This window comes from Hyla sarda, chromosome 1 (genome assembly GCF_029499605.1).
Source record: "Hyla sarda isolate aHylSar1 chromosome 1, aHylSar1.hap1, whole genome shotgun sequence".
Taxonomy (NCBI): domain Eukaryota; kingdom Metazoa; phylum Chordata; class Amphibia; order Anura; family Hylidae; genus Hyla; species Hyla sarda.
In genome coordinates, this window is record NC_079189.1 from 6008613 (window position 1) to 6021434 (window position 12822).

General features: G+C 46.1%; 1 protein-coding gene across 3 annotated transcripts; it reads right to left on the minus strand.

The window, feature by feature from the left end:
- Positions 1–2910: 2910 nt before the first annotated feature.
- Positions 2911–12682, minus strand: CCDC142 (coiled-coil domain containing 142). 3 transcript variants are annotated; one of them, XM_056541117.1, is made up of 11 exons: positions 12529–12682; positions 8754–8876; positions 7238–8224; positions 7056–7142; positions 6823–6972; positions 6580–6728; positions 6397–6507; positions 6120–6234; positions 5755–5932; positions 3251–3456; positions 2911–3174 (listed from the first exon to the last, which is right to left on the minus strand). In XM_056541117.1, exons 2-11 carry the CDS (start codon positions 8803–8805, stop codon positions 2981–2983), a joined length of 2229 nt encoding a protein of 742 aa, XP_056397092.1. In that variant the 5' UTR covers positions 8806–8876; positions 12529–12682; the 3' UTR covers positions 2911–2980. The 3 variants fall into 3 exon arrangements, with proteins under 3 accessions (XP_056397092.1, XP_056397008.1, XP_056397180.1); XM_056541033.1 differs by having other exon boundaries at positions 6105–6234; XM_056541205.1 differs by lacking the exon at positions 2911–3174 and having other exon boundaries at positions 3259–3449; positions 6105–6234.
- Positions 12683–12822: the final 140 nt, after the last annotated feature.

Consider the following 12822-nt stretch of genomic DNA (forward strand, 5'->3'; position numbering starts at 1 on the left):
ATTGGATGACGGGACGGCGTGCGCAGCGACGTGATGACGACGATGGAGAGCGCGACGATGCAGAGGATCCCAAATAGGACGCGCCGGAGCACCGAAGACAGGTAAGTGATAGTCAGCGGACCACTGTAAACTGCTATCCGGTGGCAACTGAAGGAGTCTGCGCTGCCGGATAGCCATTTATGCGATGGCCCCGACATATAAAAGCATCGTATGTAGATGCTGCCTTCAACATGAGATGGCCTCTGAGAGTGATCGTATGTTGAAATGATCGTAGGTCGGGGGGGTCACTGTATATATTACTTTGCAGCCATTATGCTTTATTCTACATTTACCTAATATCGTGTATGTAGTATTAGGATTCACCACCCTGATGATGTCACTGTTGTATCTTGTGACAGACACGCGATGGCAGTGATCTACATGGTGGTGATCTATACATAGGATTTACAGTCCCCTTGGAGCTAAAAGGAATTGTAGCTCAGGGGACTGATGACTCTTTGGTTGATTTCCATCGCGTAGCCAAATATTCTTGTGGTTTTGGTTATACACACAGAGCACTATTTAAGAGGATAGTTTATTGCATATCAATAAAAGTATTAGCTCGCCTAAGGTGCTTTTTGGTTATTTTGAGTATAAATTGTTTTAAAGAGTACCTGTCACCAAATAAAACTTTTAATATAGTGTTCCTTGTGCAAGTAGCAGACACTTTCCCCATTCACTTGCTTTTGAAATTAACATAAATGTTTAAAATGGAATATAAAAAAAACGGCCACTAGGTGGCTCTGTTCTGTTCCCTGCCACAATTAATACAGTGAGTTTGGTCTCCTCCCAGCCTGGCAGGAGTCCAAACTCAGGAAGTGCTTCTCTGCTCTGAGCTTGATTGACAGCTGCACAGAAAGTTAAAGGGGTACCTCACTGCTCAGCGTTTGGAACAAACTGTCCTGAACGCTGGAGCCGGCGTCGGGAGCTCATGACATCAGACCCGTCCTCTCAATGCAAGTCTATGGGAAGGAGCGTGACCTCTGCCCCCATAGACTTGCATTGAGGGGGCGGGGCATGACGTCATGAGCTGCTGGCTCCAGCGCTCAGAACAGTTTGTTCCAAACGCTGATCGGCGGAGTACCCCTTTAAAGCTCCACAGATTCTCACAGAAAGCTGCACAGACTGAAAGCTGCAGGAGAACCTCACTGCTAGCAACACAGACTGAAATATGCACAGAGCTTTAGGTTTTCTATTCATCACAGCACTGCAACCATGTGAGGGCGGTAGTGGTCCCCCAGCAGGCTTCAGTGATGTGATGTCCTGTCTGCTGGGAAATGCCCTTTTTCTCCTGCTGGAAAATTGCACTATGTGAGCAAGAAGAAAGGTAAGATACACAGCTTTTTAAAGTAGGAATCGACTGATTATAGGTTTGGCAGATATTATCGTCCGATAATCACGATTTTGGGCATTATCGGCAATAACCTTGCCGATAATCCGATAATGCCCCGCCCCCCCCCCCGCACCACCCCGGCCCCATTGCCTCCCCCATCCCCGGTTTTATAATTACCTTTTTCCGGGGTCAACGCTACTTCTGGCTCCTGCTGCGTCCTGTGTTATGCTGTACGCATTGACGAGTTACATGACGTGACGTCACCGTCAGTGCGCACAGTGACAGCTCAGGAGGACGCCACCGGAGCCAGAGGTGGAGTGGACCCCGGGAACAGGTAATTATAAAACCGGGGATGGGGGAGGCTGGAGGGGTGTTAGGAGTAGTTAAGTAACATAGACTGAGGTAGTTTAGAACAGTTAATTTGGTGACAGGTACTTTTTAAGGTGATTCGCCAAGCGAGGGTTACATGTGGGCTCAACTTCACAAATGTGTTCAGTCTGTACACTAACTTGTTAACACAAAAAGAGGTCAATAACACGGCAGCACATCAATGCATTTAGGCATGTAGTGCCTACGTGGTCAAGACAACTTGCTGAAGTTTAATCTGGAAAGAGAGTGGATTTAAGTGACTTTGTCACGTTATGGTTGTTGGTGTCAGACGGGCTGGTCTGAAGACTTCACAAACTGCTGATCTGAGATTTTCACACACAACCATCTCTAGGGTCTGCAGAGAATGGTCCGAAAGAGAGAAAATATCCCGTGAGAGTCGGCCTTGTTTGTGTCAAAGGAGAATGGGCAGACTGGTTTGAGATGACAGAAAGGCAACAGTGACTCTATGACCCCTGGTTATAACCAAGGTGTGCAGAATACCATCACTGAGCGCACAACACGTCCAACCTTGAAGCAGATGGGCTACTGCAGCAGAAGACCAAATCAGGGGTCACTCCTCTCAGCTAAGAGCAGGAAACTGAGGCTACAATTCACTCAGGTCACCGAAACTAGACAATGGAAAAATGTTGTGTGTTCTGAGGAGTTGCTATTCCAGCTGCAGGGTCAGAATTTGTAGTGAGCAACATAAAAGCATGGATCCAACCTGCCTTGTATCAGCGGTTCAGCCTGGTGGTGTAGGGGACATTTTCTTGGCACACTTTGGTCCCCTTAGTACAAATTGACCATGGCATAAACACAACAGCCTGAGTATTGTTACTGACCATGTCTATCCCTTTATGACCACAGTGGACCCATCTTCTGATGACTACCATATTTTGTACTCTGGACCAGACCAATCTCTTTTTTTATGTCTTCTCATTACTGATGGGGCTGTGTACAGTCTGGGGCGCCGCTCGTCTTCTATGCTGCTTTTCTACCACCTCAGTCACTTGTTTCTGCTCTCTTACTAGACTGATCACGTCTTCATTTACAGCACGGCCTTATGTAGGATATCTGGTGACCCGTCACACCCCCTTCCACCTCCTCGTCGGCGATTACCCACCATTGTGCGAATGTAAGGATAGATGATGTGAAGACAACAATGGATATCAGAAATATTTAATAAAATAAAGCTCTGAGTATAAAATAATAAGTTATAATAGATGAGTGTCGCCTCCCTTAGCCCAGTCCGGTCCAACTCTTGTGCAGACGCAGGGACAGCCACTGTCGCTGGTTTTGGGGGAGGTAGGAGTCGTGGCTGTGCTGTGGCCGATTGGCAGAATAGTTCTGGCTCCACACTCTGCGGCCCAGGCTGTCCAGGCTCTGCAGGCTGTCCGATAAGCTCTCCACAGTGGTGCGACATAGCGGAGGACCTAACCCAGACAAGACAGTAAAGTAAAACAGAAAAGAAACCGCACGAGACACAGAGACAGAGCAGCGTCTACTCACAGCAGAAAATGGAGCAGCCACGAGACTGCAGGTAAGCCTTACGAGATGGCTGCTGTAGGAGGCACACAATAGCATTATCTGCCTGCTGGAAGACTGGGAGAGACATTGCTGCCTGGATCACCTCTGGAGACATCCCCAACTCCGGAGACTTCAACAGGTTACGGACAACCTCAAAGTCACACCTGAGCTGGAGCGCACCCTGCAAACTGAGAGACAGCTGCTAAGCAAGGGAGTGTATGGTCCTAAGGAGAAATGCGTCCCTGCCACCTGGCTACACACTTTCAACTTGTTTAGGTGATTCAGGAACATCTACAATATATTCCTGCTTAAAAGTCTAAATAGTAGCCCTCCTCCACACATTTCGCCACACAGTGGCTCTGTCCAGAAGTAGCGGCTTAATGGCTCTAAAAACGCTGACCTTCCATGGTGATGTTCTGGTGAGTGTGCTCCCTACAACTAATCCTCGAAGACTCTTCAGGGACACCCAATCCTCTCTATTCCTCATTGATGGATAGCACCATAGCCAATAGAATATGTGGTTTATCGCCAATCAGGAGGCTCTATCTACCTCGAAGGAACGTGATTTACTTTAGCGCCATTGGGTACCCTAAATAGGTATAACACAGGGCTTATGTTAGGGCGACTCAGAGGGGAACCTGACCTGAGAAATCTGAACAAAAAAAATGATTCAATACATAGCGACCTATGACCAGAATAGTAGACAGGTGATGCAGATATTTCGGTTGGCAGACCTAGAGTGGAACGAAGTGGCCACCCAACATCCATCCGTAACTTATCATAGAGGGAAGAACCTAAGGGAACATTTGGTAAAAGGTCATTATGCAGAACCAGTGAGAGTGACTTGGCTTAGGTCCCTGATGGTTAGATCACTCCCTAGTGGAAGGTGTTCCTTTTGCAGGTCCATGCCCAGGTGAACAGTGATAAAATCCTAACATACATAACAATATTAGTGCTGAGATTGATAGGAGTCAGAATACAAAGAATGATGTCTATATTGTAACAGGATTTAATTCATCCTCTCTGGGGAATGGCTCATGAATTAGTCCCCCTCCTTTAGCTTGACAGATTGAGTAAAGAATGGCGCAAATACAAATGATTTTGTCTGTCTTTTATTCTCACATTATGTATACTTACCCATCACATTCCAGTGTTGTTTATTAACATATTATAATAGTCCCAAGGACAGAAGGTATTCCATCAGTCGGTGCAGATGGACAAAGCATCTAATCATGTGCAGGCGCCAATGATAATGCTTGATAAATGGAGTTTTAAGATCTTGGGCAGGCGTTAGATCCTCACCAAAGGGAGACGTAGTATTTTGTGTGCGCCAGACAGCAGTTTGGTTGAGCACAAAGGTAATTACCATTGCGATCTGAACCTAAGAATTTGCGGAACGCTGAGAGCGCATCTACGTCAATCCTTTTAATCCAATCAGGGTGGCTTAAAGATACAGCCTCCAGATTGGTGGCAAACCACATATTCTATCTAGAGACGAGCGAAGTTACAGTGATTCGATATAAACTTACGGCTCGGCGGTTGCTTACTTTAGCCTGCATAAATTAGTTCAGCTTTTAGGTGCTCCGGTGGGCTGGAAAAGGTGGATACAGTCCTAGGAGAGAGTCTCCAGCCCAACGGCGCACCTGAAAGCTGAACTAATTTATGCAGGCTAAAGTCAGCAACCGCCGAGCCGTAAAGTTCGTGACGAATCTAATCACTGTAACTTCGCTCATTTCTAGTGCTATCCATCAATGAGGAATAGACAGAGGATTGTTTGTCACTGAAGAGTCTTCGGTAATTGTTTGTGCAGGGAGTACACCAACCAGAACGTCACCATGGAAGGTTATATAACCTAAAGGAAAGCAATTTTCTTAGCCATTAGCCCACTACCTCTGGACAAAGCCACTGTGTGTGGTGAAACATGTCGAGGGGGGCTATGACTTGGACTTTTAAGCAGTGTTTTTAACCCCTGCATTACCTAAAAGAGTTGGAAGCGTGTGGCCCTCCTCAGGACATAGGACACTGAACACAACAATCCCTCCCTGGATCAAGACACAACAACCTCAGAACAACCCTTCCCCAGGACAAGAGAAGGAGGACACCAGACATGACTCCTCCTATGGGGCAAGAGAGAGGACACCAGACACAGCTACACTAAACCCAACCACCCATCTCTGGCACACAAAAAAAAAAAACAGAACACAAGGACTCTTCCTCAGAACAAACAGAACACCAGATAAAAATAAGAGAGAAGACACTACAACCACTCCTCAGAATATGAGATAGAAGACACTGAACACCAGGACAAGAGGCTGAGGACACTGGACACAACAACTCAACCGAACATGTGCCAGAGGACACTGGAAAAAAAAAAACCACGCCAGGACAAGAGACGAAGGACACCAGACACAACGACCCCCTCACTGGGACAAGACGAAGGATGCCGAACACAACCACCCCTTCCTGGAACACATCTCATTACACACCTGAATTTTAGTCTCTCACGTAGAATATGTTCCATCCAAGCTTCCATGAACACGCCAATGGTGATGGACACTGCAGATATCTGTTCATCCGGAGAAAGGTAACGTACTCCTTCCAGGATAGGCATGAGCACCGCATTAACAGCAGCTTGGGCATACTCACTGGGAACTAAGTCAGGACCTACAGGTGGGAAAAAACATTAGAAATATCTGTGCTAATCCCCTTTGCCTCACTAACATACAAGTTTAGGGGCTATATCCAGCATACTGTTGTCCCCTTCTGCTCATTTACATACAAGCTTAGCGGTTACACCCATCAAATTGCTGACTGACTGGAATAAGTTATCACTCACCTCCATGACACTCACCACTTGCTACCTTCCCTCTCCAGTGACGTCCACCTGGCATCACGTGCTGGAAGATATCCTGAGCTTGATGAGCGCACATGGAGCCCAAGAGGTGGGGCAGAGACAGGGCCACACCCTGTAGGTGGAAGTAACATCACAATGAGGGCATTGTGCTACAGCTTCAATGTGTATAGCAGAGATACGGGATGGCCATCTCTGATGTGTACGGGAGAGGTACAAGACAGGCAGCTCCAATGTGTATCACGCAGGTACGAGAAGGACCATACACATTACTTACCTCTAGGCTTTCGGACACATTCTGCAGACGCTCATGCAGTCCCTGACTCACAGGAGGCCATTCCACGTTGTGCGTGGCAGAAGTCACAATCTGCATCTGTTCTTTTATGACCTGAGATAGAGATTAGCATTACAGGACCAGTAGGTAAACAAACGCCTCCCCCCAATCCTTAGGCTCCCTTACCGGCAGATCTCCATGACTAACCAGCAGCAGGTGACCGAGAGATCCTGAGCTCGTGTAGATCTGACAGCGGCTCCTCACCCACAGGTCACAGAGCTGCAGTGTCATCACACAGCGGCTGAGGACACCCTGATGACTGGAGATGTTGCGTCCTGAAAGAAACATGTGATGGATGAGATCAGCAGCTCGAGGTGACTTCTGCACCAGCACACACACACAACCCTGGCGATGGTGGTGGCATCCTACCGGAGCTCATGGCATGCAGCAGTACCGAGACTTCCTGACACACTGCAACAAGGGCAGCAGCAGTTCTGCTGTGCGTCTTGCGGGCTCCATCATCCTGCAGCAAGGTCACACACTTATCTGTAAGAGCCGAGCTCAATGCCTGACACATTCCTGCGGAGGACGAAGAGTCAGACCACTGCTCCTGGTACCTCCGATTATGTGACAGCCCCCAATGACATGGAAAACCCCCTTACCTCTGTCCCAGGTGATAAAGGCGGTGGTGCACAATAGGTGATGGCAAAGTCTGTGGCCCCACTCCTGGCATAGCTCTGGAACAGCGTCTATATAACATCATAGAGAGCGTTAAAATCACCTCCCCGTACGTCACACACCTGCTATAATGGGCCCCAGACATATAGACACATGTATGACCTACCAGATGTCAGTGCGCTGCGTAGTAATTGGATGGCAGCAGCAGTTCTCACTCCGACAACACATGGTGTCAGAGCTGGCATTGTTCGAGCTCCCCATCTACCTGGGTACATGGCGTGAAAGAGGTGGGCACAGAGAACCGGCCATAGGCGGCTACAGTACTGCTCGTACAGAACCGGTTCCGCTGCGCTGTCCGTCTCCATGCCACTCCCCATCATATGATCCAGGCCAGCCAGATTCTTCAGCAGAGGGGCTGCCTGACATCGATCTTCCCACATGAGGGTCTTCAGACATGAGGAGAGAGCCCCACCCACCTCCTTCTGTGACTCCACCTCTCCGTTTAATACATGCTCCAGCTTGCTTCGAAGGCCAGCCTGGGAGAAGCTTTCTGCCAGCAGCCGCCCTCGCTCCTCCGCCATGATCTCCAGGGATCTAGTGATGGAAATCGGCTGCATGTCTGTCCCTTGTGCGGCCCATGGCAATATGTCTGCTATGACTTTGTTGTAGACGGTCAGAGCACGGCACAGACTCCCAGAAACCTCTGAAGGGAGACGCGCCATTCTACGCACTGCGCTCAGAACGAGCTCCTCAGTCACAATGGCTGCCTTCACTGACATAAGCTGTAGTGTTCTGTGCAGGTCCCCAAGGACCTGATGTACAGCCGGAGAGAGCGGACGCAGCAGCTGATTGGCCCGGACCCTTCTCTGCAGCATCGCACCACCATGACACAGCTCCTGCAGCCTGAGACAAGCAGCCTCCATTCTGGACAGCGGCGTCTGCTCCACAGTCTTATAATACTCCAGTAGTCGCATCTGATGGACAACAAACTCCCGCACCAGGAGGAGGAGCTGCCGCTGCCGGCAGAGGGACTGCAGTCTTGCATTGTGTCTCCCTGGATTGCTTTGTGTCAGCTCCTCCCCTTCACTGATGACATTATTACGAAACTGTGCACTCTGGAGTAGGACTGGAGATCGGGGTGAGGAGGCAGAGCCTAAGGACAAAAACAGAAAACATTTACTAAAACAACAGGTACCGGAGAAAATAAGAACCCCCCCCCCCCCCCCATAGAGAACTTCCCAAGGAGAACAGGATAAACCCTCTACCACCAACCCCCGAGATACCAGAGGACCACCTGAGTAAAGAACATCCCCTAATAGAGAACAGCATGAGGACCCTCGAGAGAACAGAGGTCCACCGAGAGAGCTGAGGGCCCCCCAAGAGTAGAGTACACCCCCCTCCTTCTTAAGAAGAACAGAGGAAGAGTCCCCGAGAAAACAGAGTAAACTCTCCACCCGAGTAAGTGAGCAGAATAAACTCTCCACCAAAAAGACTACAGAGAAATCCCCCAAGAAAGCAAAGAATCCCAGAGAGAAGCCCAGACCATCACCCAAAATTAGTAGAGCACCCGGAAGAGCATCAGGTACATAGTACCTCCCTAGGGTATTAGGAAGTGAAGAGCCAACGGGGCGCTTTTGCCACTAAACATTTCTGAGTATGGGGGGGGGGGGAGGGGCATTCACCTTGTGGGAAGCCATGTCTGTGATCAGACCAGGGGGGCTGGCGTCTGCTCATTTGGTCGGGGTACAGAGAAGATCCAGCTCCTCCGCTGCACTGAGCTCACTCATCCTCCTCATCTTCATCATCTGAAACGGAGAAAAGTATTCACTACACAGTGCAAGAGTCACATGACGAGTGGGAGGAGCTTGTGCTCTGAATAATAACAATATGGGAAGGCTGTACATAATAACCAGAAGTCTAGATAAGCATACCGAATCCAATGCATATAATGCTACAGCCCACAAACACACTACAGGAGTAACACTACAAATACTAATCCAGGGGTCCAGATACAACTACAAAGAGTAATCCAGGGGTCCAGATAACACTACAGATAATAATGAAAGAGTCCAAAAAACACTACAGTGGGGATCAAAAGTTTGGGCACCCAGGTAAAAATGTGTATTAATGTGCATAAAGAAGCCAAGGAAAGATGGAAAAATCTCCAAAAGGCATCAAATTACAGATTAGACATTCTTATAATATGTCAACAAAAGTTACATTTTATTTCCATCATTTACACTTTCAAAATAACAGAAAACAAAAAAATGGCGTCTGCAAAAGTTTGGGCACCCTGCAGAGTTAATATCTTGGCCCCCTTTGGCAAGTATCACAGCTTGTAAACGCTTTTTGTAGCCAGCTAAGAGTCTTTCAATTCTTGTTTGAGGTATCTTTGCCCATTCTTCCTTACAAAAGTCTTCCAGTTCTTTGAGATTTCTGGGCTGTCTGTCACGCACTGCTCTTTTAAGGTCTATCCATAGATTTTCAATTATGTTGAGGTCAGGAGATTGTGATGGCCATGGCAAAACCTTCAGTTTACCCCTCTTGATGTAATCCCCCGTGGATTTCGAGGTGTGTTTAGGATCATTATCCATTTGTAGAAGCCATCCTCTCTTTAACGTCAGCTTTTTCACAGATGGCATCAAGTTAGCATCCAAAATTTACTGAAATTTTATTTAATCCATTTTTCCTTCTACTCGTGAGATGTTCCCTGTGCCACTGGCTGCAATACAACCCCAAAGCATGATTGATCCACCCCCATGCTTAACAATTGGACAGAGGTTCTTTTCATTAAATTCTGTTCCCCTTCTTCTCCAAACGTACCTTTGCTCATTCCGGCCAAAAAGTTCAATTTTAATCTCAACGGTCCACAGAACTTGTTTCCAAAATGCATCAGGCTTGTCTATATGTTCATTTGCAAAGTTCAAACGCTGATTTTTGTGGTGAGGACGTAGAAGAGGTTTTCTTCTGATGACTCTTCCATGAAGACCATATTTGTACAAGTATCTCTTTATAGTGGAATAGTGTACCACAACTCCAGTGTCTGCCAGATCTTTCTGGAGGGATTGTGTAGTCAAACGTGGGTTTTGAATTGTTTTTCTCACAATCCTGCAAGCTCTTCTGTCTTATTTTTCTTGGTCTTCCAGATCTTGCTTTAAAACGGTACTACGGCGCTTAGACATCTTATCCCCTATACAAAGGATAGGGGATAAGATGCCTGATCGCAGGGGTCCCGCCGCTGGGGACCCCCGTGATCTTGCACGCAGCACCCCAGTTAAAATCAGTCCCCGGAGCATGTTCGCTCCGGGTCTGATTACCGGCGACCACGGGGCAGGCGGCGTGTGATGTCACGCCTCCGCCCCCGAGTGACAGATATCAAGCCTCCGCCCCTCAATGCAAGGCAATGGGAGGGGGCGTGACGTCACATGCCGCCTGTCCCGTGGTCACCGGTAATCAGACCCGGAGCGAACATGATCCGGGGACTGATTTTAATTACATTCCGAACAGAGGATATTGACATCTGAAAACGTTTGCCATCTTCTTTTAGCCTTCTCCAGCTTTGTGAGCGTCAACTATTTTCAGTTTCAGATTTCTAGACAACTGCTTAGAAGAACCCATGGTGCTGATTGTTGGGGCAAGGTCAGATGAGTCTGGGCATTTAAAACCTTTGAGATTGATATCACGTGGTCTTCCCAGATGATGATTGAGAACAATCCATGACACTGGCAGGTCTCAGCTTTGCAAAGGGGGCAGTGCATGCTATAAATTCTGTAGGGTGCCCAAACTTTTGCAGACGCCATTTTTTGTTTTGTTATTTTTTTACTTTTATTTTTTTTCCTGGGGAGCCCAAACTTTTGATCCCCACTGTAAATAACACTATATAATATACAGGGGGGTATATAATATACAGGGGGGTATATAACACTATATAATATACAGGGGGTATATAACACTATATAACATACAGGGGGTGTACAACACTATATAATGTACAGGGGGTATATAATATACAGGGGGTATATAACACCATATACTATACAGGGGGTATATAACACCATATACTATACAGGGGGTATATAACACCATATACTATACAGGGGGTATATAACACCATATACTATACCGGGGGTATATAACACCATATAATATACAGGGGGTATATAACACCATATAATATACAGGGGGTATATAACACCACATACTATACAGGGGGTATATAACACCACATACTATACAGGGGGTATATAACACCACATACTATACAGGGGGTATATAACACCATATACTATACAGGGGGTATATAACACCATATACTATACAGGGGGTATATAACACCATATACTATACAGGGGGTATATAACACCATATACTATACAGGGGGTATATAACACCATATACTATACAGGGGGTATATAACACCATATACTATACAGGGGGTATATAACACCATATAATATACAGGGGGTATATAACACTATATAATATACAGGGGGTATATAACACTATATAATATACAGGGGGTATATAACACTATATAATATACAGGTGGTATATAACACTATATAATATACAGGGGGTATATAACACTATATAATAAACAGGGGGTATACAATATACAGGGGGTATATAACACTATATAATATACAGGGGGTATATAACACTATATAATATACAGGGGGTATATAACACTATATAATATACAGGTGGTATATAACACTATATAATATACAGGGGGTATATAACACTATATAATATACAGGTGGTATATAACACCATATACTATACAGGTGGTATATAACACCATATACTATACAGGGGGTATATAACACCATATACTATACAGGGGGTATATAACACCATATACTATACAGGGGGTATATAACACCATATACTATACAGGGGGTATATAACACCATATACTATACAGGGGGTATATAACACCACATACTATACAGGGGGTATATAACACCACATACTATACAGGGGGTATATAACACCACATACTATACAGGGGGTATATAACACCACATACTATACAGGGGGTATATAACACCACATACTATACAGGGGGTATATAACACCATATACTATACAGGGGGTATATAACACCATATACTATACAGGGGGTATATAACACCATATACTATACAGGGGGTATATAACACCATATAATATACAGGGGGTATATAACACCATATAATATACAGGTGGTATATAACACTATATAATACACAGGTGGTATATAACACTATATAATATACAGGGGGTATATAACACTATATAATATACAGGGGGTATATAACACTATATAATATACAGGGGGTATATAACACTATATAATATACAGGGGGTATATAACACTAAATAATATACAGGGGGTATATAACACTATATAATATACAGGGGGTATACAATATACAGGGGTATATACTGATGAGTGTATCTATTATCTGTTACCTGTACATAACTCCGGTCTCCAGTCTCTGCAACCACAACACAGCGGACAGGAAGCAGTCGCACAGCACGCCGGGAAGTGTAGTTCACCATGTGTCGGAACCTGTGCGTGCTGGAGCGTGAGGCAGAGAGGAGCATGCCGGGACGTGTAGTTTATCAGTGATGTACAACAGAGAGGGGGCATGTAGGGAGGGTAGAGGCTCGAGTGGGCGTGGTCTATAAGAAGCCAAGTGATCAATCAAAATCGCTTAGTGTCGATCTGGACTGTACTGGGAGATCGCTGTCTCAGAAAATGTG